Source organism: Silene latifolia, chromosome 10 (genome assembly GCF_048544455.1).
Source record: "Silene latifolia isolate original U9 population chromosome 10, ASM4854445v1, whole genome shotgun sequence".
In the NCBI taxonomy this organism is placed as follows: domain Eukaryota; kingdom Viridiplantae; phylum Streptophyta; class Magnoliopsida; order Caryophyllales; family Caryophyllaceae; genus Silene; species Silene latifolia.
Genome location: NC_133535.1, coordinates 94,669,109 through 94,696,051, shown reverse-complemented (window position 1 = coordinate 94,696,051; position 26,943 = coordinate 94,669,109). Strand labels below are relative to the sequence as shown.

The 26,943-nt window shown below is 36.1% G+C and overlaps 3 protein-coding genes and 1 non-coding gene across 8 annotated transcripts; 2 read left to right on the top strand and 2 right to left on the bottom strand.

Moving 5' to 3' along the window:
- The first annotated feature begins 993 nt into the window (after positions 1-993).
- Positions 994-9,517, top strand: LOC141605758 (pre-mRNA cleavage factor Im 25 kDa subunit 1-like). Its single transcript, XM_074424643.1, has 7 exons — positions 994-1,361; positions 1,451-1,496; positions 7,188-7,281; positions 7,370-7,443; positions 7,576-7,662; positions 7,756-7,866; positions 9,089-9,517. Exons 1-7 carry the CDS (start codon positions 1,186-1,188, stop codon positions 9,158-9,160), a joined length of 660 nt encoding a protein of 219 aa, XP_074280744.1. The 5' UTR covers positions 994-1,185; the 3' UTR covers positions 9,161-9,517.
- A 122-nt stretch (positions 9,518-9,639) lies between these two features.
- Positions 9,640-9,711, bottom strand: TRNAP-UGG (transfer RNA proline (anticodon UGG)). The gene has a single exon. It is a non-coding gene; the product is annotated as a tRNA-Pro (tRNA).
- Positions 9,712-10,194: 483 nt separating this feature from the next.
- LOC141605755 (uncharacterized) lies at positions 10,195-14,318 on the top strand. Of its 5 annotated transcripts, none has more exons than XR_012526459.1 (4): positions 10,195-11,467; positions 12,803-13,134; positions 13,223-13,513; positions 13,668-14,318. XR_012526459.1 is itself a non-coding variant. In XM_074424641.1 (2 exons), the coding sequence occupies exon 1, from the start codon at positions 10,253-10,255 to the stop codon at positions 11,462-11,464; it is 1,212 nt and encodes a 403-aa protein (XP_074280742.1). In that variant the 5' UTR covers positions 10,195-10,252; the 3' UTR covers positions 11,465-11,467; positions 13,262-14,318. The 5 variants fall into 5 exon arrangements, 2 of the variants coding, with proteins under 2 accessions (XP_074280742.1, XP_074280741.1); XR_012526458.1 differs by having other exon boundaries at positions 13,611-14,318; XR_012526457.1 differs by having other exon boundaries at positions 13,223-14,318.
- Positions 10,795-16,264, bottom strand: LOC141605754 (U-box domain-containing protein 34-like). The gene is made up of 9 exons (XM_074424639.1): positions 15,960-16,264; positions 15,696-15,817; positions 15,488-15,609; positions 15,271-15,392; positions 14,633-14,940; positions 14,300-14,401; positions 13,783-14,211; positions 12,710-13,459; positions 10,795-12,505 (listed from the first exon to the last, which is right to left on the bottom strand). The coding sequence occupies exons 1-9, from the start codon at positions 16,138-16,140 to the stop codon at positions 12,311-12,313; spliced, it is 2,331 nt and encodes a 776-aa protein (XP_074280740.1). The 5' UTR covers positions 16,141-16,264; the 3' UTR covers positions 10,795-12,310.
- Between the last annotated feature and the right edge of the window lie 10,679 nt (positions 16,265-26,943).

Below are 26,943 nucleotides of genomic sequence, written 5' to 3'. Positions count from 1 at the left end.
AACTAGGCTTCGTCCGTTCGGCCTTTGGTAAATCTAAGCAATATTGAATACCATGGCTCAATTGCACGTCTTAGAGAGTTAGAGGTTATTAGACACATATCACGGCACGGGTATGTCCGAGGCAACTCACATAAAGTGTACGAGTGTATACGAAGACGAGGTTAGCTCAATGCTAATCCACACTAACTCATAACAGCCTCACTCAAGTGTATTTGTAACTCACGTTGAGTAGAGGTCAGCTCATGAATACTCATAGTTCATTAGAGTAGCTCACTACCAAGTCCATTCCTAGTCCACCTAGCTAGGTGGTTACATATGTGAAAAGGATCAAGGGTCATCAAGAGGAACAACAATAACGACCTTGTCCTCATCTATTCTCCCTTGTCACCCCCATATTCAGTCCCCCCTTACACTCACCATTTTGGCGCGAAAGTGAAGGGGAATGAAGCACTCGTTCTTCCCTCCAAATGCATTAGGCCGTAGCCTATAAATAGGAGGCATATCACCCTTTCTATCCCGTAGTCTACAAATGCACACATTCTTTTCTATACTGAAGAAGTAAGGACGTGACAGCTCGATGAGGGAGATCTAGCTATTTAGTATTGTGAGGTGCATATCACCCTTTCTTTGTAACCTATAACAGTTGTAAGTAAATTTGGAATTTCTGCTCGATGTGGTGTTAATGACTTTTTTTTTTCGAGGAAGGTGTTGTTAATGACTTAGATTAGAACATACTCATATCAAAACTGCTTTTATCTTGGTGAATTACTAGTATTACATAAAATTATCTTTTAATGAAGTAAGTCTCGTTTGGTTGCCACATTAAAAAAGAGGGAATTGGAAAATCCCATAAATTGGGAAAATGAAAGTTGTTTTTTTTTTTTACCGAAAATCATAAATTCTATTTCGGGTAAGTAACGAGGAAAGAAGGGCGGGTACAGTGGTAGTCGTAGAGTAGGTTAAGACATTTTGGGTAAGGCGGGTAATTATGTTGGAAGCAAGTGGAAGTAATAAGTTTGTTTCTCCACACTTGGTTCTATCTCCCGCAACTTCCCGTACTACCCCTCATTCCCTCCCCTCTCCTCTCCTCTCCTCTTCCTTCTCAACTCCCCATACTTAATAAAAAATTCAAATTCCACATTCCCTATTTCCTCCATCATCCACAATACTCACTCAAATTCAATCATGGCGAGAGATAGAGCGGAGGAGGAGGAGGTGGTGATGGTGGGTACCGTCGCCGTCGAAACCCACGCTTCAGCGGAGCTTGTAGTGGATGTTTTTCCTTTGAGTGGTTACTATTTCGGCTCATCCCCAAATGTTCTTCTTCTCAAGGACCTCTCTCTTTCTCGCTCCATAGCCAAGTATGTAGAAATATACACTTGATAATTATCTCTACTCTCTTTCTATCAATCTTTTCTTTTTTCTTTATGTTTGCTCTTTGATTTTGCAGCTACCAAGCTCGTGGATTGCGAACTTGCGTTCAGGCTGTTATTTTGGTACTTTTTTTTTTTTTTTTTTTAATTTATTTTGCATCTTCTATTTGATGACTTGCGATATAATCATCAAGTTTATTTTCAATTTTTCATCAACTTATATATATGATCGACATAGTACATAACTCACCATTTACTTAATCCTCACCTCCAATTCGAATAATTGACTTAGTTCTGCTTTGGTGGTCCAACTTTACAGAGTCGTCTGACCTTCTGTTTGATGACTTGCGATGTAATCATTAAGGGCATTAGCAATAAGGGGTTCATAGAGAGGTTTGTCTACTATTTTAGAGGTTTATCAACAAACCTCTCTATTGTTGGATAAAGTTAAGAAGCTTCATATATGAGAATGGTTACTATATTGTATCCAAGTTTGTTGATAGTAAGTAGGACCTTATGTGTAATAGTTTATTGTTATGTACTCCCTCTGTCCCAGTCATTTGTTGTCCTTTTCTATTTTTGGGTGTCTCATAATAGGAATATTTATAATAGTTGGGCCTCAACCATCACCTTAAGGTTTTGGTTGAGATGGTTCATCTATCATGGTATCAGAGCCAATGTGACCGTAGGTCACGGGTTCGAATCCTGGCAACCTCAAAACTCCTCAAAAACTCGAAGTGAAAACCCAGCACACGGTACGGGGGAGCCGGTGCACAACTAACCACTCTTCAAGCCCAACGGGCATTTGAGTGAAGGAGCGTAATAGGAATATTTATAATAGTTTGGCCTCAACCATCACCTTAAGGTTTTGGTTGAGATGGTTAATCTATCATCTCAGTCATTTGTTGTCCTTTCTATTTTAAGAATGAACTTAATGAGCAATTTGATCATTCTTATTCAATTTGTTCCACTTGTCATTTAGTTATTGGTCTTCTCCTCTTTCCTTGGTCTTTGTGCCAAAACGAAAGGACAACAATTGACCGGGACGGAGGGAGTATGTATTTTCTTTGTTTGTGGGCCTATATTATGAAACCTCAATTTTTTGGTCTATTGTTATAAAGAGGTTTATTGTTAGAAAGGTTTATATGTTAGATGATTTGGCATGAGATGAACCTCAAAAGAGTTTGTCTATTGCTAATGCCCTAACGACACTATTCCTTCACAAGCTTGTGACCTCTCACAGAGAGCAAGTGGGAGGGGGCGGGGGCTGGGGCTGTGATAGGTCACAAGCAAGACGGATTGAAAATTATAAGGAAAGAATAAGCTTAGTCTTGCTTGAAATCCATGGAAGAACATAGTCTTTAAGATAGAGAGAGGACAAACAAGTATACAAAGTATAGGCAATGTTGGCACATATCATGGTATCTTTATAGATTTTAGTTCGCGAATAACTTCTTGCCACATTAATTGAGATCCACACAATCATATTAAGTACTCCCTCCATCCCACTTTTTGTTGTCCCCTTTTCCATTTTGGGATGATTTAAGAAAAGATGATGAAATATCAATCTTACCCTTTGAATTAAAGGCAATGGGAACAATATTATTGGGATGAAAATGTTGGTAGTTCAATTATCTAGGGGTAATCTTGGAAGTTTACAACTTTTCATTGCTAAATTTAGAAAGGGGACAATAATTGTGGGATAAATTTTTGAAAGAAACAACAACAACAACAACATCAGAGCCTTAATCCCAAAATGATTTGGGGTCGGCTGACATGAATCATCCTTTCGAACCGTCCATGGGTGAACGCACGCCTCAAAATGCGAATAAAAAAGGGAAGATAAAAAACAAAAGGGAGAACGAAAATGTAATGGAAAGTCAAGGTGAACTTAGGGGTTTTAAAATCGAATTCCGTCTTTCTTTTATAAAAACTTAAAATTTAAATCGAGAGAAAAGATTAAAACGATTTTTAAAAACCGAAATAAAGTTAAGGATCCGGAATGAACCAGGTAAAATCTATAAGAAAGTGGTTGTTGAAAAAGTGTGTAATAAAGGAGAGAAAAATAAATAAATTAATTTCTTTAAATTAAATAAATAAATAAAAAACACTAAATCTGTCAAAAAACATCAAATACTAAAAATCCACATGTATCCTTTCCCTCCATTGTGCCCTCTCCGTCACCATACTCTCCTCAAGCCCCAGAACTCTCATATCGTGCTCTATCACTCTCAACCTTGTCTGTCTCGGTCTTCTCTCGCCTCTAGGGACCTTTTTCTCGTTCTCCAAGTCTCCAACTTCCTAATCGGTGCGTCCATAGGTCTCCTTCTCACATGGCCAAACCATCTTAGTCGGTTTTCCATCATCTTGTCCTCTATTGGCGCCACTTTAACCTTTTCCCTAATCACCTCATTCCTTAACCGATCTTTCCTCGTATGTCCGCACATCCACCTCAACATGCGCATCTCCGCCACACTCATCTTTTGAATGTGACAATGTTTCACGCCCAACACTCGGAGCCGTAAAGTAGAAGGAGCCTAATTGTCGTGCGATAAAATTTTCCCTTTAATCTTTGGGGCATATCTTTATCGCATAGAAACCCTGAAGCACTCTTCCATTTCAACCATCCCGCTTTAATTCTGTGAGCCACATCTCCGTCTAACTCCCCATCTTTTTGAATAATAGATCCTAGATATCTGAAGAAATCCGAACCCTCGACAACATTCCCATCGAAAATAATACTCCCCGCCTCTGTCGATCTCAACCCCGCCACCTTAGTGAACGGACACCTCAAATACTCGGTCTTACTCCCCGCTCGGCTGAACCCACGAGTCTCTAAAGTCCGCCTCCACAATTCCAACTTTCTCTCCACCCCTTCTTTTGTCTCATCAATCAACACAATATCATCAAGAACACATCATACACCAAGGGATGTCGTCCGAATATCCCTTGTCAACTCATCCATAACTATAGCAAAGAGAAAAGGACTAAGTGCGGAACCTTGATGCACCCAGATGGTAATAGGAAATTCTTCCGTTCTCCCAACATTAGTGCGAACACTTGCACTAGCCCCTCATACATGTCCTTTATGAGGTCAATATATTTTCGCGACACACCCTTTCTTGCCAAAGCCCACCAAAGTACTTCTCTTGGTACCCTATCATATGCCTTTTCCAAGTCAATAAAAACCATATGCAAATCCTTCTTCTTGTCCCGATGGTATTCCATCAACTGTCTCATGATAAAAATCGCATCCATAGTCGATCTCCCGGGCATAAATCCAAATTGGTTTTCCGAGATGTCTACATATCTCCTAAGCCTTTGCTCGATTACCCGCTCCCATAACTTCATTGTATGACTCATAAGTTTAATTCCCCGATAATTGGAACACTCTTGGACATCACCTTTGTTCTTGTACAAAGGGACAAGAGTGCTTTTCCTCCAAGCCGATGGCATCTTGTTGCTCCTCCAAATCTTGTTGAAGAGCATGGTTACCCATTCAATCCCTTTCTCCCCGAAGCACCTCCAAACTTCTATGGGTATACCATCCGGTCCCTCTGCTTTCTTTGACCCCATCTTCCTTAACGCCTTTCTAACTTCACTCTTTTGTATTCTACGCACAAATTCCCGGTTAACCATGCTTGGTGTTACCTCTACATCCCCAAAACCTTGTTCCTGATGTCCATTGAATAAATTATCAAAGTAAGAACTCCATCTAGCCTTTATCTCGTTATCCTGAACCAGAACCTTGTCATCCATATCTTTCACACACCTAACTCTCCCAATATCTCTCGTCTTTCGGTCTCTTATGCGAGCCAGTTTATAGATATCCTTCTCTCCTTCTCTCGTGTTTAACCTGGCATACACTTCTTGGTTAACTTTTGCCCTCGCATCCCGTACGGCCTTTTTAGCGGCTCGTCTTGCCTCCTTGTACTTTTCAAAGTTCTCATCACTCATGCATTTCCCCAAAACCTTATAGCATTCACGTTTAGTCTTTATCGCTTGTCTCACCACATCGTTCCACCAAGATGTGTCCTTACTTGATGGTCTATTCCCTTTAGATTCCCCTAATACCTCCCTCGCCAACTCCTTTACAACATGCTCCAATTTATCCCACGTTGCATCAATATCTTTCTCCTCACAATCCGACCAAATATTGCTACTTCCAACCTTATCCAAAAACGTTTGTTGGTTTCCCCCTTGTAGCTTCCACCACTTGATCCGTGCCTCACCGATTATCTTTCTCTTCCTCAAGTCTCTCTTACCCCGAAAATCAAGAACCACTAGTCTACATGTTGTGTTCGGCACTTTCCCGGGTATGACCTTGCAATCGGTGTACTCTTTCCTCCACACATTCCTTACCAAAAGGAAGTCGATTTGACTAGCATTACATCCACTTCTATAGGTCACCAAATGAGAATGTCTTTTCTCGAACCAAGTGTTCATTATACCCAAGTCATATGCCAAAGCAAAATCCAATATGTCACTTCCGCTTCATTTTCTCTCCCGAACCCAAAACCCCATGAATGTTCTCAAAGCCAACTCGACTAGTACCCACATGCCCATTGAGGTCACCACCAATGATCAATTTCTCTCCAATAGGGACACGTTCTACAACCTCTTCCAAATCTTCCCAGAAGGCTCGTCGAAAAGAAGCATCCAAACCTACTTGGTGTGCGTAAGCACTTATAACCGTCACCACCTCATCCCCGACTACAAGCTTAATACTCATAATCCTATCACTCTTTCTCGATACTTCTACCACATCATCAATGTAATCTTTATCAATGACAATACCCACTCCATTACGACTTTTGTCTTTACCCGTGTACCAAAGCTTATAACCCCAAGGCGCTATCACCTTTGCTTTATCTCCGACCCACTTTGTCTCTTGTAGACACATAATATGCACTCTCCTCCTTTTCATAACCTCCCCTACCTCAGCTAATCTCCCTGTCAAAGAGCCAACATTCCAAGTACCAAACCGTAACCTACTACCCTTCCTAAAGTCATGTCCTGATTTCTTTACCCGCTCTTGACCATGCTTCCTAGATCCAAACCTATTTGACACCACACCCATACTTCGAGGTGGCGCGCCGCTTTTGGGCGACGACCTAACAACCCTTGCATATTTTTCACTACACCCGGGTCTAGAAGATGTAGCGCACCCTTGCCTATTTGACACCACCCCCAGATGTAAAGATGGCGCGTCGCTTCCGGGCGACGACCTAGCAACCCTCACATACTTATCACTACACCCGGGTCTAAGAAGTGCAGCGCGTCGCTTCTGAGGAGACGCCCCAACGATGTTCAAATTCCGATTCATGTCCATAAAATGTGACTAAGTTTTTATGCTGGCTGCCACAGACCTACCGCAACCCTCCTCCTTTATCCGGGCTTGGGACTGGCAGCGAATGCCCGAAAACACTCACAGGCGGAGTTAAATTTTTGAAAGAAAGGGGACAATAAAAATGGGATGGAGGGAGTATGATTCATTCCATGAGTCTCTTAAGGCTAATCTGAATGGCTGCATAAGTCTGCTCATATAGTAATCATTATTACTCTTTTTCCGGCTCACATGTTTGTTGCCAGTGTTATTTCAATAGCAGAGAATTGGAACTAAACAAAGTGATGAAATTTAATTTAATGGAAATTATAAACATTACGTATTTATAGAATTTCAGTATGTATTTATATTAGAAAAAAATAAAACGTAACAAGGCGTACTTCAAATGGTATAAAATTGAGCCTTTCTTGTTTCATGTTTTTGTAAAGGTAAGATGCTTCTGATTATTAATGAAGTTGCTTGTTCAGGTTGAGTTATTCAAACATCCACACCTTTTATTGTTGCAAGTGAGGAATAGTACATTCAAACTTCCTGGAGGCCGTTTGAGGATAGGCGAACCAGGTAATGATGCTATAAATTGTTCACATTCACATTATATGGTGGTGTTTCACTATTTTTATTTGGAGTACTAATTTTCTTGATGCTGCAGATATCGAGGGATTGAGACGTAAACTATCGAGGAAACTATCTCTTGATGAAGGCAATGATGAGGCTGCGTGGGAGGTAATTGACAGGCATCCTGGTCTGATTATAATTTCTAGTCCTTGACTCCTCGTCTGATTATAATTTATTGTGTCGTGCTGTTTAATTTATGATTTCATTGCATAGTGAAGTAGCTTATCTTCTTATGCGTAGGTGGGTGAGTGTCTTGGGATGTGGTGGAAACCAGACTTTGAAACACTATACTATCCGTATTTGCCGCCTAATATCAAAAGTCCAAAGGTGTCGCCTCGTTCCTTTAACTTAAAGCCTTGTGTTAGCAACATGGACAGTTCACAGTTATATTCAAAATATATGTGTTGTTTGTCATACTAGGAGTGTGCGAAGCTCTATTTGGTGAAGTTGCCAGTTAGTCGAAAATTCATTGTTCCCAAGAACATGAAGTTGCTTGCGGTGCCTTTGTGTCAGGTTCATGAGAATCACAAGGCATGTGATTTCTTTTCACTCAAACTATCATGTTTGACTGCATCTGTCATACGCACTTTGGATCACTCAAGAGTGAAGATTGAGTATTGCAACTATCAGCTCAGTTTTAAACTTTTAATCGATCTTATCCTGGTAGCTTCATAAAGTAGTAATATTTGCTTTAAATGTGATTTTCGGCTATGATCCTCCATGAGCTTTGTTAAAATGGGACTTGAGCTGTCAGACTTGTCACCCCATCAAGTGTACTAGAAATTAGGAGGGTGATGAACTTATTTTCTTATAAAGCAGCCAAAGAGGTTTTTTGTACTTTATGATTATTGTTGGAAAATGAGGTGGGAAGAAAGGAAAAGAAGAGAGAGCGAATTGAAGTGTGTCGTTTGGTCATGACTACCAGTCACCGATGGTCTAATGGCTGAATGGGAATAATGCGAAGAATATGTGGGGTCTGTGGGGTCTGTGGGTTTCTGTGTTTGACAACGATAACAAAATACTAAAAGTAACATAGTACCCCCTCCATCTATTTTTAATCTTCTTGATTTATTGAGTACCAAAATTAAAAGCTTTCAAGAATATGAGGTGAAAAATGAAAGCTGAGAAAAGACGTGGAGCATGAATAATAATGGCCATATAACGTTAACAAAAGAGGAAAGATTTCAAGTAGGAAGTTTCAAGATGTACAACCAAAAAAGGAAAGTAAGAAGGTTAAAAAGGGATGGAGGAATAAGTAATAACTTTCCAAGTTCATTAGCAAAACTAAATGCAGGTGTGCAATTTTGTTAGCGTCTATGAGACTGTTCCTTAGTACCATTTCTAGACTACTTTTGGAAGGAAAGCTTCAAGTTGTAATTTCTGATGTCCAAAAATCGGTATAGCTTGGCTATCTACTGATTAGGTTGGAAGAATTAAGGATGAAATTTTTGGTGATATCATTACCATCTTAATAGCTTCGAGCATTCGAGCAATAGATGTGTGTCTGCTGAGTTTTGAACCCTGTTATTGTTACTAAGCATAGTGCAATTTCTTCTTTTCTGTTCACAAATTGAATTAAGATAATTTTGGTGAGGTGTTTTGGATTCGGAAATCTTATGTACCCAGTACCTTAACCTTAATCACAAGACAAACATTTCCTTAGTTGCTTCGTCGCAACATTTCAATCTTCATATTTATCAGTATGTAATTCTGTATAGTGTATTTGATGCAATTAATGTCTGATACTGTGCAGACATATGGAAACATCATAGCAGGTATCCCACAGCTGCTATCAAAGTATTCCTTCAACATGATTGAGACTTGAATGGTTTAGCCTTCTTGGCCAGGAGAATTTGCAGTACATTTGTGAGATAAATAGGCTGGTATACCTGTTGTGTTTGTTTTTGAATGATGAGTTTTTAATATAGAGACATCTGAATTGTACAGTGTTGTTTGTAGTTAGGCCGTGGTTGTAAATTTTGTGTAGTTTGTATTTTGGTAATGGGGATCCCCTATGATTGTAAAATTAGAGTGATGTACCATTGAGAAGCGGTAGTTCCTGCCGTGGAACTGTGGAAGTGTGTAGGGTGATTGTGAATACTGTAATAAATACTCTAAATATTTGAGGACGATTTCGCCTTTGGTCCCCCGTGTTTTGAATAAACATGTTTTATGGTTGATACTTTGATTTGTTGAGAATTGAGGTACTTGTTAGCTAATCAGTGATCCGAAGTGTAATATGAGTGAAGTTTGTCTTGGTCTTGTCATTTACTGTGCAAGACAAAAATGAAAAAGTTGGAAAAAGGGGCGTTCCGAGAATCGAACTCGGGACCTCTCGCACCCAAAGCGAGAATCATACCACTAGACCAAACGCCCAGATATGATCAAATCGAATCATTAAGTTTAAAGATAGGAAAATATGGTTGTCTTTATGCATCCTAATATGAAATCGTATTTTGATGATTATAATGAACAAGTTGGTAAATCTGATTTGGAGATGATGAACAAGCACAGATTCGGCGGATATTTGGTGATGCATCGGATATTTCATGTTTGAAGTTACCTTAAATTAGAAACAAATATACTCATACAATGATTATAAAGTTTGATCAAATGTCACAACAAACCAAGTACGTGTCACACTAATGTTGGTTCTATATTTCTAATTCACTTGATATTTTCTCAACATTGAAACAATATCTTTTATCATCGTGTGTTTGTTTCGTATGTTGCTTTCTTCTCATTAGTGGTATTGATTTGTGCTTCCTAACAAAAGACGGTTATATACAACTACGCAAATTCTCATCTAAGATGTCACTATTCGTGTTAAGTTTAAGACATGTATAATAAGATATACGAGTATTGTTTAAGGGAAAACTATAACGGTCCACATATTATAGTGCATAACTGAATACAAATGAAATCAAGAATGAAGCGGAAGAAATGGTCAGAGGTAGAAGAGCAAACACTGCTAACTAAATACGCCGATCTTCACAACTCAGGAACCCTACCAAAATTAAGAACAAGAGAGAAAAAATTCAAGCCTATTGCTGATCATGTCAATTCACTTCACCATCTCCACGATCCCACTACATTTCCATTCAAATGGTCGTGGCGCGATGTGTCGATTAAGGTGCAGAACATGAGGCACCAGTATTTGGGGGTCAAGCAGAAAATTAGGGTTTCTGATCACGAGTTTAATTGGGAAGACGGGGATAATCATTGGGAGAATTTCATTAAGTATAAGGAGGTTTTCGGGGATGTGGAACTTGAGATTAAGGACAATAATAATGATAATAATAATAATAATAATAATAATAATAATAATAATAATAATAATAATAATAATAATAATAATGGGGATTTTAGTAGCAATGTTGATGAGTTATTTCGTGGGAATCGCGGCGAGGATGATTTAGGGTTAGGGTTTGAGATGATTGATTCTGACGACCTTGAGGAGGAGGAGGAGGAGGAGGAGGATTGCGACAGAATGGAGGATCAAGGATCAAGTTCGATTCAAGGGAACAAGGTAAAGAGAAGAAGGATTGCTTTGTTGGGTGCTAAAGTTTTAGAGTTGAGGGATGTGTTGGTAAAGAGGGAGGAGATGAGGAAGGAGAGGGATTTCTCTAGGGAAGAGTTTTCGATATTGAATCAGGAGAATAGGAGAAAAGCCGAGACTTTGATTGAGAAGAGGGTGGCTATGGAAGAGGAGATGTTGGAGGATAGACAATTGGAGTTGGAACAACTGCAAGCGAGGTTGTCAGCAACGGAATTTGATAGGCAACTGTGGTTGGAGAGAGAGTTGGACGAGGAAAGACGATGGCGGATAAAGATGGAGGAGAAGAGGGAGGAGGAAGACATGGAATGGAGGGAGAGAATGTTGGGTTTGCAGCTTGAACATGAGAAGCAAATCATGCAAATGCATGCTGATGCTTGTCACAACCAAATGCAGATTATTGGGATTATGACTAGGTTTATGTGCCAGTTTTTTGGGCCTACAGCTGATGCTTTGGGTGGCGGCCTTGGTGGGTTGCATCCTCAGGTCTTACAGAATTTGCAGCACCCTGGACCTGCTGGATTGGGGGTTAATGACAAGCCTGGATCCCATTCACCTCCACAGTATATATGACTTGTAATATGTCTCTCTCTTCTGCTTATCTTCATTTTTATTTATGATGATTGTTTGAGATGCCTTCTGTATTGTATTTGTTGTTGATTGAAAGAATTCATCTTCTGTTTCACAACTATTTATATCTTACCATCCTGGTTAGTCTTGATGAAAATTTTGCGAAACTTTGGAATTCGTTATGCTGTCTAAATGATAATTTCATGTTTTAGAATGATGCTGTCCTAAGCTTGCTGCTATCTGATGCTAATGGCTCGTGGAATCGCCACGTTGTTGACAGCATATAATTTATCCTTTAATCGCAAAAATGTATACGAGATTGTTGCAGATGAGAGACTAACACATGGGAGACAATATCATACGGAGTACAAAAGTAATTGGGTTGGTTTCACATGTGAGACCTTCTCATACAAGACTGACTTGTCTTTGATAGGCTGTTTAGGGTGTTTCTCTTGAAAAGTAACTTATGTATATTTCAAAAGTAATATGAAAAATCGATTACTTTCTCCTTCTAATTATTTTTAAAAATATTTCAATATCAAAAGTAGAGAATCACTCTTTTGTGAAATCAACATCCTCCTAATTAAGAAACATGATCACCTTCCAGTATATTGGCAAATTATTTCACCAAAATTGTTACTTACACTGTTGAAAGCGAATATACGAGGAAGCTTGAACAAAATTCATAAAATCCAAGAACTATTGATTCAAGTCTCACTCAACCAATACTAGTTTGTTACCTTCAAAAAACTACTAGTTTTGTATATATACAAATGTAAAAAAGGAGGCCTAAAGTTTTTCACTCTTATGAGCTTATGTCAGGCTGTACAGTCTTAGAAGTTATATTCTTCAGACATTTTTAGAAGCCAACCGACATCTCCACTCTTGTATAGCAGTGAGCAATGTCATGTTTGGAGTCAGATTGAAATGCTGTAACTTATGCTTTGTTACTGGTGATATTTCATGCCTTTCAAGCCACGCCTCTATTGCTCTTCGTTCATATGTAAATCCATCTCCTGCTACGTATGGATCATCCATAAGCTCCTGCACCATGGCAAAACAATAAAACAATATGAGTGAATTAGACTAAGATTTACGAGACGACTCAAAAATTATCCCTCTTATGTTTCAAAAGTTAACTCTTCAGAATTTTAAGTACTATAGCTCTTAGTAATATAAGATATAGTTACTTTTGAAAAAGTTTAGAAATAGTACTTTAGATTAATGCAATAATTTGTGAGAACTTACATGAAGAATAGGACAGAAGTAGTGACTTGGGGCAAAAATGCTATTTCTTTCAACCTTCATACTTGCATCAGCAATATCAGCAAGTTTTTTCAGAACTGGCAAAACCCCCGTCTCAAGATCGGGTCTATCTCTGCACCTCAGCTTGCAGCATTCCAGGGCAAGCTTGGTGAGCTCTTGAGCCTCAGCAAGTGGCCAGTCTGTGATAGAATCATCCAGTATATACGCCAATGACCCGCTCTCAATTGCGTTTTCCATTACGAGCAAAAGCCCATTTGGATGTCGGGCTGTCAAAAGCTGCAAAACTATCATCCCAAAAGAATACAGATCTGATTTAGGCCGGACTGTACCCGTTCTCTGATACTCTGGATCTATGTAGTACAGTGTACCAGCTAGAAGAGAGTTTCCGAACATTGTAACTGAATCTGGTACATTGTCATATATGAGTTTTGCCAACCCAACATCACTGATTTTGCTTACATAGTTCCTTCCTAACAAAATGTTGCCTGGTTTTAGGTCACGGTGTACTATGGGTTCTGGCTTTTTGCTGTGTAGGAATGCAAGTCCGCATGCTACTTCAAATGCAATGCGAAATCTGGCAAACCATGGTAGAGGCGATCTTCCATTGTGCCGGAAGATGTGCTCTTCTAGGCTACCGTTTTCCATGTACTCATAGACGAGGCACCCTATATCAGGACACACTCCAAGTAATAATACCAGGTTTGGATGGCGCAACTGGCTCAATATCCTAACCTGAAAAATGAAAAGATATTTTTCTGGTGACGTTTCTGTGAAGCATATGTTGAGGTAAGATAGTTCTACACTAAGACCTATATGCTACTCAGGATTTTGGTAAAACATGAAGTGTTCACACACTCCTAAGTGCTCGACATGGTTAATCCAGGAAATATAACGAGTCCAAGTGATCAAGAGTAAGACTTTTGACAATTTGATGGTTCAGGTGTTCAGGGCGAGCTTTTAAAGCTTGAAGTGCAAAACATGGACTCTATATGATGCCACAGCCAAATTTAATTCCATGGGAACAAGGATAAAACAAAATGAAGATAGAAACTAACCTCTCTTAGAAACTCTTCCTTCTTGTCAGTTGCGTCCTCTCGAAGCACCTTAACTGCAACAGAAGTGTGATCAAGGACGCCTTTGTAAACTTTGCCATAGCCACCTTCACCAATAACCCTAGTATCTGAAAGGAAATCAGTTGCCTCTTTAATCTCGTCTGAGGTATATTTTCTAGTGCCCCTTTCACTCGACATGAGTTCTTCCACAACTCTCTGTCTCTCTTTCGACTCTTTCAGAGCATTGAATTCTGCTACCCGCCTTTCATGGGATTCTCTTGCCAGTAAATTTTTGGCTACTTGGACTTCTCTCATTGCTTGCATATGTTTTAGTTTTTCTAACTCTGCAATTTTCCTTAGGGTTTCTTCTCTTTCTGTAGCAGCTGTTATCTTTTCAGCTTCTTCGACACATTCTGAGGAAAGCATTCTAACCTGAATATATAGGAAAAAGAATTATAGAACAGTGATAAAAGGACATGAACTTTCTTGCATTTCAGAACCAGTATTATAGTACAAGTACCTTTTTTTGGGCATGAACTAGATCTTCACAAGCTGTACTGTACAAAGCAATAGTTGTTTGTAACTCCAGTCGCAGTTGTTCGACCTCATTGTGCAAATCAAACTGCCAATGCAAGCACAACTTCCACAAGTAAGAACTGTATTCGAATAGACGTCTCTCATTTTCTTAGGGATAACATCAACAAATATATAAAGCAACTAACAGGTTGAAATGAATGTCCTGTCGACAAACGACACACGACACACAGAGAAACTGAAGTGTCAAAGTAACATGGATCGACACATTCAAATCATCATCATGAACCAGTCCCATAGATTCTGAAAGTGAACGCACCTTTTCATACGATACATGAGTGTCTGGCACAGAAAGTTGCCCAAATGAAATATGGTCAGTGCCTGTGCTTGTCGAAGTTATCGATCTCCAGTGATTCACATCACGATTACCAAAGTCATGATCCAGGTTATATGCTCCAAATGTATCTGATGAAGAGATTGATTGGCTAATTTCTGAGCACGAGGATGGTCCGGTACTTTGCTCAACTGAAGAGCAAGAGTTTAAAGGTGTGTTGCCTGATGTGAACACCACAGGAATCTTACTAGTCAACGGTAAACCTGCTGTCTGAATATCTGTCGATGATATCGCTGAAAAATGATGGCAAACTAAATCACATAAAGAAACAACTTTACCGGTTTCTAGAAGGTACTGCCTATGACAGGGTAAGAGGAGGCAGATGTACGCAACAGTGTAATAAGTCATTTGTTGTAAGACTCGTAACAATGCTTCAAAATCTCATTTATGTATTTAACAACACAGAGAGGCGATTTCCAGAGAAATCTCTAAAAATTGTAAAAAAAAAAAAACAGCAACAAGTTTAGTGAATATTTTTCATTGTTTGATCATAATTCAGAACAGGAAAATGGAAGGAAATGTAATGCAATTAATTATAAGGTGTAGGCTTTTGCTGAACTTACAAGTTGACGTTAAGGAACTGGCCAGTTTGGTCTTCACTCTTCGTTTCGATACAACAAAAACGTCACATGTATCAGGAGCACACTTGAGCACAATTTGTGGTATCCCTGGACCTTTTATTTTCCTGACATTATAATCAACAAAATAGATTGTTTTTTATAAATTTACATCAACATGTGAAACCATCTCATATAAATTTACGTGGTTACGGAATTGTACCTCCAGAATCGATTAGTTGATTCGGAACCCATGACTATGCTTCTAACACCTGACTTCTTTACATAATCTACAAGTGCAGCTGCAGCGTTGTCATACTCAAGCACTAACGTTTCAAAAGTTAACTGAAAAAATAAAAATTTGATGCATTAGACGATTACGTAGAACCCCAAAACTAAAACAAGGAATGAAAGAAAGAAAAAAATAATACCTCCCCTGCTCTATAAAATTTCTTATATTGAATAAAAATTTCTTCAGCTTTCTCTCTCACATCCTCCATGTATCTTGCCACAACATTCGCGTCTAATTCTTTGATTGGTATACGATTTCCAGCTAAAAACACGTGCATAAGGGTTAACTATTGCAAAAGATGTTTACAATGAACACAAATACTTGTGTAAGGCGGTTTTACACAAATTTATCGTTTCAGGATTAACAAATACCAAGAAAAAAAAAATGAATGAAAAAATCTTACAAGGAGTAGGGATGTGGGTGATGATAGACATGACATGGACTAACACAAAACGGTCAGCTCGAGGGAGCAAATTTTCTATGGCCCATCGGACGGCTCGCTTACTCCCGTTTCCTCGGCCTTGACCTCCGGCATTCACTGCTACGGCCACGATGGTGGTGGCCGTTGTTGTACTGGCCGGCATTTCTTGCACGTTACTAGTATGGACGGCTGTATGTTGGTTTGTTCTTGTTCAGTTTATTATTAGCTAGCAGGTTCCCTGTCAACAGAAATTATGATAATGTGTTTTCTGATACAAAAATGATATCGGAAGCAAGTTGAGGTCACGTAATGCTATTATATATTTATATTATTAATACCTATTTTAATTAGTATGGGGTGTCACCTAAATAACTTAATACTATATAGACTTTTAGACTATAGTGTTACCAATGTCTAAGCTAAGTATCACCATGCTAACATTGTGTAGTAAGTAGAGATCATACATCCGATTATATAGTTTTTGAGCATTATAATAAAAATTTTGAGTTTTGTTTTAAAAATTATGAGTTTAACTATAAAGTTTATGAGTTGATTCATTTAAACATTAAACTCAAAAAATTACAATAAACTCAAAACATTACATGAATGTTGTCAGAATCGGGATTCTACTTTGGATCGATGGGGAGGGTAGGATCGAATCGGTAGGATCGGATCGTAGAATCGTAAGATTTTACAAACTCATCAAGTATAATTTTTTATCGGGTAAAAACATATCATTGGAGATCAAAATACTTATTACTAGTTTTCTTGCCCGTCCGTTGCACGGATATTAAAATAATATGTGATAAATTTCACAATAAAATGGAATATAGACATATAGTACATCGTTCATGTCTAAGATTTTATGTATGCCGCATGACCAATCAATAATTCCCGTTAACATAATATTTACATAAGAATAAAAGAGTGTTTGATTAATAAAATAATTTTTTTAGGAAAATAAAACCAATATGAAGTTTATATATATGATACTTGAACTGATAGTTTTTAGAATTTGTTCATCAATACCTGTTTATTTTTCAATTGGTCAAGGAAAACAATAATATTCTACTCTGCATAATCAACTCAATGATGCAAAAAATCTCCTTCTTTCGACTAACAACCATAATTTAATCATTGCTGGATCAAATTGTAATTATGTAAAAACATTTAGAGGTAGTTCGCTGTAAAACTATAGAAGTACGTTTGAATGTGAAGTTGTGAACCAAATTCCGACGCAATACTACATGGCTAGGGCTGCTTATGAACACCCCCCCTTTCTCTATAGCAATAGTCTTGGCCCCCATCTTCTCATTTGAAACAAAATCATTCACGCAAACCTCTATTTTTCTTCCCTATTCACACACATGATCTAAAACAATCTCATCCCTTGAAAGATCGATCCTTGTCTTCGAAACTTATCTCAAATTTATCCAACCAAGTGAAAAACTAAACCCCTACTTCTAGAAAAATTCACCATCCAATGTAAACTAACCCTTGCTCTCGACAATGTTGTTTTTTTAAGAAAATAAAACCAATATGGAGTTTATATATATGATACTTGGGACTGAGAGTTTTTAAAATTTGTTCATTAATACCTGTTTGTTTTTCAATTGGTCCAGGAAAACAATAATCATTATTGGGTCAAATGGTAGTTACGTAAAAACATTTACAGGTAGTTAAATGTTATATCTCCCGGTCAAACTATAGACGTACCTTTGAATGTGAACCAAATTCCAACGCAATACTACATGGTTGGGGCTACTTATGACACCCCCTACAACAATAGTCTTACCCCCCATCTTCTCATTTGAAGCAAAATCCTTCACGCAGACCCCTATTTTTCTTCCCTATTCACACACATGATCTAAAACAATCTCATCTCTTGAAAGATCGATCCTTGTCTTCGAAACTTCTCTCAAATTTATCCAACCAAGTGAAAAACTAAACCCCTACTTCTAGAAAAATCCACAATCCAATGAAAACTAACCCTTACTCTCGACAATGTTGTTAGAATTAAGATTTTAATTTAATTTAGATTGATGGGATCAAGATTAAGTTTATCAATATGATCTTTTGAGGTTTCTTGTTATTATTCATGTTACCTATATGTTTTAATGCAAACGATCTTTTGCTGATAAATAACCTTATTTATTATTATTATCCTCGTTAAACTCATCACCCTTCCACAAATGCACTCTCCCTCCACCCCACTAATTTACCCGCAAAATAAAACACCGGCCACTGTGATTAGTTTTTACTACTTGAAACAACCAACAATCCACTACCACTATCACTACCTTTCTGCTACGTTTTACATTTAAGAAGTCATAAATCACATTCACCTCCATGAAACACCAATTTACTCCGGATGATATATATGGATCCTCGTCTCCCTTATCGAAGACAATTTATTTCTCCTTCAACAAAGATCAAAAGTTTAAGAAGCAATCTTCCCTCTTATCTCTCTCCCTTTCCCTTCCTAGTCTTTTTCTCATCCCCTCCCTTACCTCCATTCCAAATACTCAAACAAAGTGTTTGGGTACTATGTTTGTAAATTGAATAAGTTTGAATATTAAATATATACACGAACTTTGCTATTTATTTCATTTTGCATATATAAATCTTAGTACTTCCATCTCATTTTTATTGTCACTTTTTTCTTCAAATTTTATTATCTCATAATTATTATCCCCTTTCTAGATCTAGTAAGGAAAAACTTTAGTCAACCAACTCGTCGCAATCAACCTCATTCCCACTCGAAATAACCTTTAGCCCACTACTTAATCCCTTCGGTTCACACATAAAATGGTCTAAAATGCAAAGCTTTCATTTCTCTCTTGAAAAGTCCATCTAACTAACAGAAAACTATTTGCTACTTTCTGAACTTCATCATTTTTACATCTCGTAAAGATTAAGTTGAACATGACAAAAAAAATGCAGAAACGTAGGTTTTGTTTGATAAGGACAGATTGAACATTTTTTTTTTTAGCATTTTGAGAGTTTTTACACTATTTAAATAACAAATGTGCTATTTTGAGTGTTGATCATCGACATATTGAAATAGTAGATTGTGTTGTAATTTCCTGTTTTACATTATGACCTTTAATTAGTATATTATAAGAAAATAAAAATTGAGTTTTTTTTATCTCTGAGAAAATAAAAGATCAAACTTTATCTTTATCATATTTATAATTAATATTCTTCACTTAAAATATATAAATTTAAGCAAGTTCAAATAAGTTAGCTAAAAGTTATAAATCACAAATTGTACGAAACAGTATAATCATTTTTTTATTAATATGAAATAAATGTCTTAAACTTCATGAGAATATTAATGCGGTAAAGAACTATAGAGGATTTGGCAAGTATGTGACCCCCTTTTAGGTTTAAATTTATTTATTTATTTTTATATTTTTGCCTAAAGGTGGTTAAAGCATCGTATTATGCATGACGAATATGTCTTACCCTTCCCCAATTCGTATCTCTCTCTAAATTATAGTGATGATGTGCTCAATTTACACAAAAAAGAAAAAAAATATATAGCATTAACAATAATTAGTTTGCTCCATATAATTGAATAGTACCGTTTTTTATGCATGTAAATTTATCAGAAGAAAAGCTTGAGAGAGACGATCTTCACTATGTTAGGGAAAGACTACTCTTACCCTTTTATTTGGTTTTCATGGCTTTTTTTTTTAATAATGTTGATCGTTGCTTGAATTGAATCTTAACCTTATACATATTTCTATAATAAGTGTATCTAATTTACCTTCAAGCCTCATTCAAATCTATTTTATTACTCGTGGTACCATTTTTACTTTAAATTGTAAAACAATCGCACAATAAAGTTTTTCAAAACATTTACTCATTTATCATAATATTATATTTCGATTCGCAAATTAGCAGCAAATTTCTTTATCTTTTAATACTCCTTGAAAAATAGATATCAAACTTTGTACTTATCAATAATTTGTGAATATCTTATTTAAATTTTGATTAATATACTTTTATATAATGACAAATGAATGTAAATAATATAATAATAAATTATCAATAGAAGTTGAAGTGTATTATGAGGGAATTAACTTTAAAATTAGTAGGAGAAATACATATGATATTTGAAAAATAAACTTCGTATTATGTATAATTAAATATGACATTAGCAATAACAAAAGACGTAGGGGCATATTTCAGCGTTCATTTACATGAGTAAATTCCATGTAGTACGTATTATGCATGCACATTTGTCACAGCCCAGTTCGGCCTAGGGCCTTTTAGCCTCATAATACCTCATTTTTCTTAATCGGAAGTTGTTATAAAATTGGATATTATAAATAAATCAAAGGTTTTTTTTCCTTCTAATTTAATAAAAAATGAACAAATACTAATGAATATTTTTTTAATATTAATAAATTGCAGATAATTAATTTATTTCCTATTTCTAATAATAAAATTGTAAAATAATTAATGAATTCTCATTTCTAATAGGAAAATCATATTCCTAATTATAATAGAAAAAATTTAAATGATTATTATCTCCTAATTCTAATAGTATAATTAGAAAAAAAAGCCTTAATAAATTGTTAATTTATTTCCTATTTCTAATAGGAAAATTGTAAAATAATTAATTAATTCTTATTTCTAATAGAAAAATTATATTCCTAATTATAATAGAGAAATTATAAATAATTAATTATCTCCTAATTCTAATGCTAATAGTATAATTAGAAAAAAAAAGCCTCCTTTAGTTATATACTAGATTTAATGCCCGTGCGATGCACGGACCCAAATGTAAAATTCTAAAAAGTAAGTTCTATATGTAATTGACCCTTTCATATTAACACAAATTAAACTCAGTGGGTAATTATAATGCAGCGGGACAAACACTCTAACATAAGTTAGCTTTAAATTTCGAGCTTGATTCAGTACCCACAAAGTGTGTAACTTTTCGAGAACTGCATACATTATTACCCATATATTTCCACCTAACTTAACGGGATTGTGAAAACAAAGACGTGTTCCCCCAAACATAATGGGAACATAATGCTTTCAACTAAGTATGAGTATTCAGTATTCATGTAGTTCAACTTATTCAAACACCTAATAAGCCGGATAGTGAAAACAAAAAGCACAATTCTTCAAACTTTACAGTTTGAAGATAGAGTATATGAGTCTTTTAAAAGTAAAAGTAAGGATATTGTTGAGTTTTGATTGGGCGATGTGAGGATTTTAGCGGTGGAGCCAAGATTTGCATTTGCTCCCCTAATGCGTACTCACCAAGCAAACCTTATACTATATATATAGCAGTTTCAGTAAATTCTATAGTGAGTAAACGTGTTTTCAATCATAACCGTCCTAACTAATGGATAAAGATTGAAATTTGTAAATATAAATATAAATGAGTATACTAAAAAAGAAACAAATACAATTAAACTCAAATTCACCTACGGTCTGGAACGTGAACACGGAGGGAAGCCTTAATTCGAAGGCACCCGTGCCAGAACTTTAATTTTTAGAAAGGGAAGAGTTGAAGCTTTACATATCTACATGGAGTAATATATAGTTAGGTCTTCAATTTTGTAACTTCCAACTCTTTTGTGCACCCTTTGAACGATTTTTTTTTTCAAAATAGGGTTATTGCACAAACTATTTCTCGCTTTAGTGTCGGTTTCAAACTATTTCTCCCCAATGGGTCCACGTCATCATTTTTCTATTTCTTCCCAGATTTTAACAAAATCGCCATTTGAAACAGCGATTTGACTCTTTTTACGGAAATCCAACAAATAGACACAAATAGAGCCAAATCGCTACCTGGTTGAGCGATTTACTCAAATCGCTAATCCATTCAGCGATTTAGGCAAATAGAGCCAAATCGGATTGATGAATACTGGTATGCACTGTTGCAGGTATTCTTAATCATTGCATTACCCAGTATCGACACCCACGGACGACGACGCCATCACTTTGGCAGCTTCCACGATCTTCATCTTTGTGATTTGTCGTGTTTCTTCAACTACTCCTTACTTATTTTGACTGCCAAAGCCAGGTATTTTCTTTTAATTTCATCAACTTCACCTTTCACTTTGATTTTAATCTGTCGCCATTTATAATGCTGTGGAGTTTTAGTTTTCCACAATCAACTCATATGTCGATTCTAAATGAGATTTTCTTTCCGACTTGTGCTGTATTTGATGAATTTTGTTGAATTGAATTTGATCCTAGGACGTGTATCCATTTGTTTTTCATATAGAATTGAAAACTGATGTTTTCGAGTTGTCCGATATTTAATGATTTGATCAAGTTGATGTTTCTTGCATAAATCAATACGATTATTCCGATTCATGGAAGGAGGAGCATAAGTTTTTTTGATAATATTTTAGAGTTTGAGCAACATTCATAGTATTATCAGCTCATCAGAGCTTTCGAGTTTAATCGAAGTTTGAATTCAAAGGATTTGTTCAGATATCTGCTTTTTTTATTTGAGGCATTAGTTTGTAGCCTGTATTCATGTATGCATTGATATATACTTGCTGATTTTGCCTTTTCTGTTTGTGTCCAAAATGTGGTAACCACAAGTGAAGAGGAAAATAAGTTCCGCGCCGAAATAAAGCTGCTCTTTTTGTTTCAGGCTTTAGTAACAGGGGAAATCGCTGAACCATGTAGCGATTTGAGTAAAACGCTGTCCCAATTAGCGATTTGGCTCTATTGTGTTTTGTCGTGTTCGTTGGATTTCTGTAAAAAGCGTCAAATCGCTGTTTCAAATGGCGATTTTGTTAAAATCTGGGAAGAAATAGAAAAATGATGACGTGGACCCATTGGGGAGAAATAGTTTGAAACCGACACTAAAGCGAGAAATAGTTTGTGCAATAACCCTATTTTGAAAAAAAATTCCCCTTTGAACACACATTAGAAAAACCCTAATTATTTTGTGCAAGACCATGATATACATATCTACATAGCATATAGTGAATGAAATAATACAACCATAAACAAACTGTTTGAATGGGCGAGATTTTAAATTTGTCACCACCAGTCATTGTCGATCTTGGTAGTTATGCTATACTCATACTACTTAGCACATAAGATCCATACTCCTTCACTCCATCAATTGTACGTAAATATTAAGCAATCAACCCCCCATAATTAATTAATATCAATACCAAAAAAAAAATAGAAGAAAAACCTACATAATGCTAAGTATATATATGCATTAAAATGTTTCAACATCGTCTTAGCTATAATCCAACACTTTATTAATTCAATTCTCTTGTCGATTTATTTTTCAATAACAGTCAACATATATTAATTACATATGATTTGAAGAGCTTGTGCAAATTAGTTCAGTAGTTTTATGAAGTTCAACCCTTCAAAATCTCATGGGCAAAAATAAAGTTAAAATCAACCTCATAAGTTAATAATTCGTCAAAGTGTATTTTTATGTCCAGGCTTAAATAATTGTATACATATAAGTCAATAAAATGATAAGAACATTCGTATATCCCAAGTTAATTATCACGCTAAAGTATTTACATTGTTTAGATTTTACATTACATAATGATGACATAAATAAAGGCCTACATCAGAAAATATAAAAACACTACAGATTAAAGAAAGATTACAATAATGTATCTAAAGGAAAAGGATTACAATACAACTTTAGATGTTAACTTTAAAAAGTCTTCTGGTAAAACCTTTCATATAGCCCACAAGAATTGTTCCTCCTAGCACAAGTTACTATTAGCCTTGCAAAATACTCCACATAAGACCGTAAAACATTAAGAACAAAGAGGTTAACCAAACATATCCAAAGCTAAAAGATAGCTACCAATTATTGTGTACAGTATCCAACTTTGTATATTACAATTAAAAGTAACCAACTACATATGATAAAACCTAACGTATAAATTATACATGCCAATGTGTCATGTGAATAATAAAGTGATGCTACTCTAGATCCAAATTAATTAATTAATTAAGATCTATTAAAACTCCATAGAAAGTAACATCATCTACATACATTTGTACACAAAAAATCAAAAATTAAAGCATTTATGCTACTTACATTAAAATTTAAAAGCAATCCTTACTCGAATAATATATTGATTGCTAGATCACCATCGAAATCATAATATGTGCCAACCTACACATACAATAAATAAGACATGTTAGAAAATTATTTGACAACAACTTAATTCAAAGCAAAAACAAAGTATTAGCAAATTAAAGCTATTATGCTACATCAAAATTTAAACACAATGTAAACATTAAGATTCAAATAATTACAAAACACCACAATAATGTCAGAAAACAAAAAATCAGAAACATAAAAATAATTTAACGTGAAACGATAATAGTAATTTTTTGAATGAAATTGTATGTATATATATACACACATTATATTGATTAAGGTAATAGTGTTTGTATAGGTTTCTATATATTAACATATTAATTAATAATTAATTAATTATATTTGTTAGACCATGGAACAATCGGACATCACGTTCCGTATTTTAGTAGTTGTGGGATACATTTGATTTTTTTGTATTTACGTCAACTATGGAATACAATAATATCTCCATTAAAATATGAGTTTTTGTTTTAGTTTAGGATTCCGTATTAATTAATTTATTGTTCCATATCTTATTTCAATAATTATTAATTTAGGTATTATGTAACACCCCTAATTTCCATAATATAATTCTATAATTTATTTTCCCATATTTTATATTTTATTTTTCGGGAAAATATCCGTCTTTTATCTTTTGGGCTCGTTGGGCTCGAAAATCAATGAAGACCCGTTTCTCCTTTGGGTCTCACGTGAATCTTAGTGTTGATGGGTGAGTTTTGGGCCTAAACCTAGAATAAACCCATGAGCTTCTCTATATATATGAAGGGAGACCAAACCCTTGCTCTTCTTTTCTCATAATCTCACAAAACCCTAAAACCTAATTTCTCTCCTCCTCTCTTCCTCCTCGTGCCGCGCGCCACCCTCACCTAGGGTTTCGTGCCGTCTTTCTTCCTCCTTCGTTCTTCATCGTTCTTCGTGCTTAGATCGATCCTACTTCTTGGATTTATCTATCTTCTTCGTAAGTTTTATGTTTTCGCATAGTTTTACAGTTTTTATAGTTTTTATATATATAGTTAGTATATTTATTAGATTCGTTATCTTTGGCACGTGATGATTCATAAAGGCGTGGAAGTTGCTCCAGGAGAAGACGTTTATATCGTTGAAGACGATCTTTAGGGTTATTTGCTTAATAAGGTAACTAGGTGTTTTCTTTTAATTGTGTTTATGCCAATTGATGTAATTAATATGATTTAATGAATGTTTTGTATGATTAGTACATGTTTGATTGTTTATTATCATGTTAATTATGTTTTCACGCGTTTGTATATGTTTTAATGTATTAATTGTGTATCGTATGTTGTTTATATGTTTATTATGGGTGTCATGAGCGTAATTAGGGTTTCCGAATCAAACCCTAGTGGCGGCATGATAAGCGGCCAAGGGTGCTCTCCAAAGTTATAGCTAAAGCTAGTATAACATTGATGATGATTCAAGTGTTATAGCTAAAGTTAGTACAACTTTGGGTAGTTACTCTAGTTATGGCTGAGGCAACTATAACATTGAAGTACGAGATAAGGTTATGGCTGGAACTAATATATCCTGAGATTTATGGCTCAAGGCTATGGTTAGAACCAGTATAACTTTGTGTTTCATGTCAAGGTTGTAGTTGAGGTAAGTGTAACTTCAAGTCGTATATGTTGAAGTTATAGTAGAGGTTACTATAACCTCGTATCCAGAGCCCATGTTATGGTTAGGGTTACTATAACACTGAATGATTATTGTTAAAGTTATAGCTGAAGTTACTATAATATTGGTTACTTATACTTGTTTCATATGTTGTATTGTGTTCAACGTGTTATATTTTTGGTTGCTCTTGTTCATATGATAAGTAGGGTAGTCAGTTATACTATCCTATGAGTTGAGTCGTGATGTTGTTCACGCATGTTAGTACAGTCAGTTATACTGTGCATCTGTTTGTTGGCTAGTGGTATAGATGACGTGCGGTATCGATTATATACCAAACGGAATGAACTAACGCCACCCATTATGGGATTTATTTTGGTCTATGCTCGGGGTGGCAGATTCGTCGATTATACGTTCGGGTCCCGAGTGTCGTTCGATGTACGATTATTGCATCGAGAGGTCCGCCAGGTCTTAGGCATATAGGCGGTGGTGATACGCTATACATAGTACCGTGGAGTATCAGTTATATACTTCACACCGACGGGGAGTCAGTTATACGATCCGTCAGTCAGAGTATCAGTTATATGCTTTGACGGGTTAGAGTGTCAGTTATACGCTCGAGCCGGTGTTCGTTTTATACCCTATGCGTATTGTGTGGAAGTATGGGTTACATACTCTAATTGGTATGACGTGTGGTGTTCACCCTAATTGCTATGCTTTAATGCTAGCTTTGTGCCTTAGGTTGTTGTGGGTCGTTTGTTACTACTAGTCTTATAAGTGTTCATGGTCTAGTGGTTGCATGTGGTCTAGATTTGCATGATTGCGTTCGTTTAAGATTGATAAGTCATGATAAGCGTTGTTGGGTCTTTCATGAGTATAGATGATCTCGCATGTTTACTGGTTTTACATTTCATTTGGTAATGATTGTTAATTATATTCAATTGTTGTAAACATGACTGGGAGAGCATCTAGTTACTCCCGACTGATTGTCGACCCCCCTTTCAGTTGTTCGGATTCGTTCTTTGTTTGGTTGATGCTTGCTTGGGGAATGTGCGAAGCGAGCTTAATAATAAATTAGGACTTTACTTTATGTTTTTAAGAACCTTGAATAATGTATTAGTTTGTTTTGGAGTTAGTAGCGAACCGGATTGGTCAGGTGTTTCCGCCACCTTGACCCTTTTATCAGTATCGTACTCTGATATTCATTTTATA

Excerpts from the sequence above, each read along its gene's own strand:
- LOC141605755 (XM_074424641.1), top strand. The coding sequence starts at position 10,253 with ATGAAATCAAGAATGAAGCGGAAGAAATGGTCAGAGGTAGAAGAGCAA.
- LOC141605758 (XM_074424643.1), top strand. The coding sequence starts at position 1,186 with ATGGCGAGAGATAGAGCGGAGGAGGAGGAGGTGGTGATGGTGGGTACC. Across the intron at positions 7,444-7,575 it reads ATGATGAGGCTGCGTGGGAG|GTGGGTGAGTGTCTTGGGAT; the intron begins GTAATTGACAGG and ends TCTTATGCGTAG. Across the intron at positions 7,867-9,088 it reads AGGTTCATGAGAATCACAAG|ACATATGGAAACATCATAGC; the intron begins GCATGTGATTTC and ends GATACTGTGCAG.
- LOC141605754 (XM_074424639.1), bottom strand. The coding sequence starts at position 16,140 with ATGCCGGCCAGTACAACAACGGCCACCACCATCGTGGCCGTAGCAGTG. Across the intron at positions 15,610-15,695 it reads AATTTTATAGAGCAGGGGAG|TTAACTTTTGAAACGTTAGT; the intron begins GTATTATTTTTT and ends TTATTTTTTCAG. Across the intron at positions 14,402-14,632 it reads CTCATGTATCGTATGAAAAG|TTTGATTTGCACAATGAGGT; the intron begins GTGCGTTCACTT and ends TTGCATTGGCAG.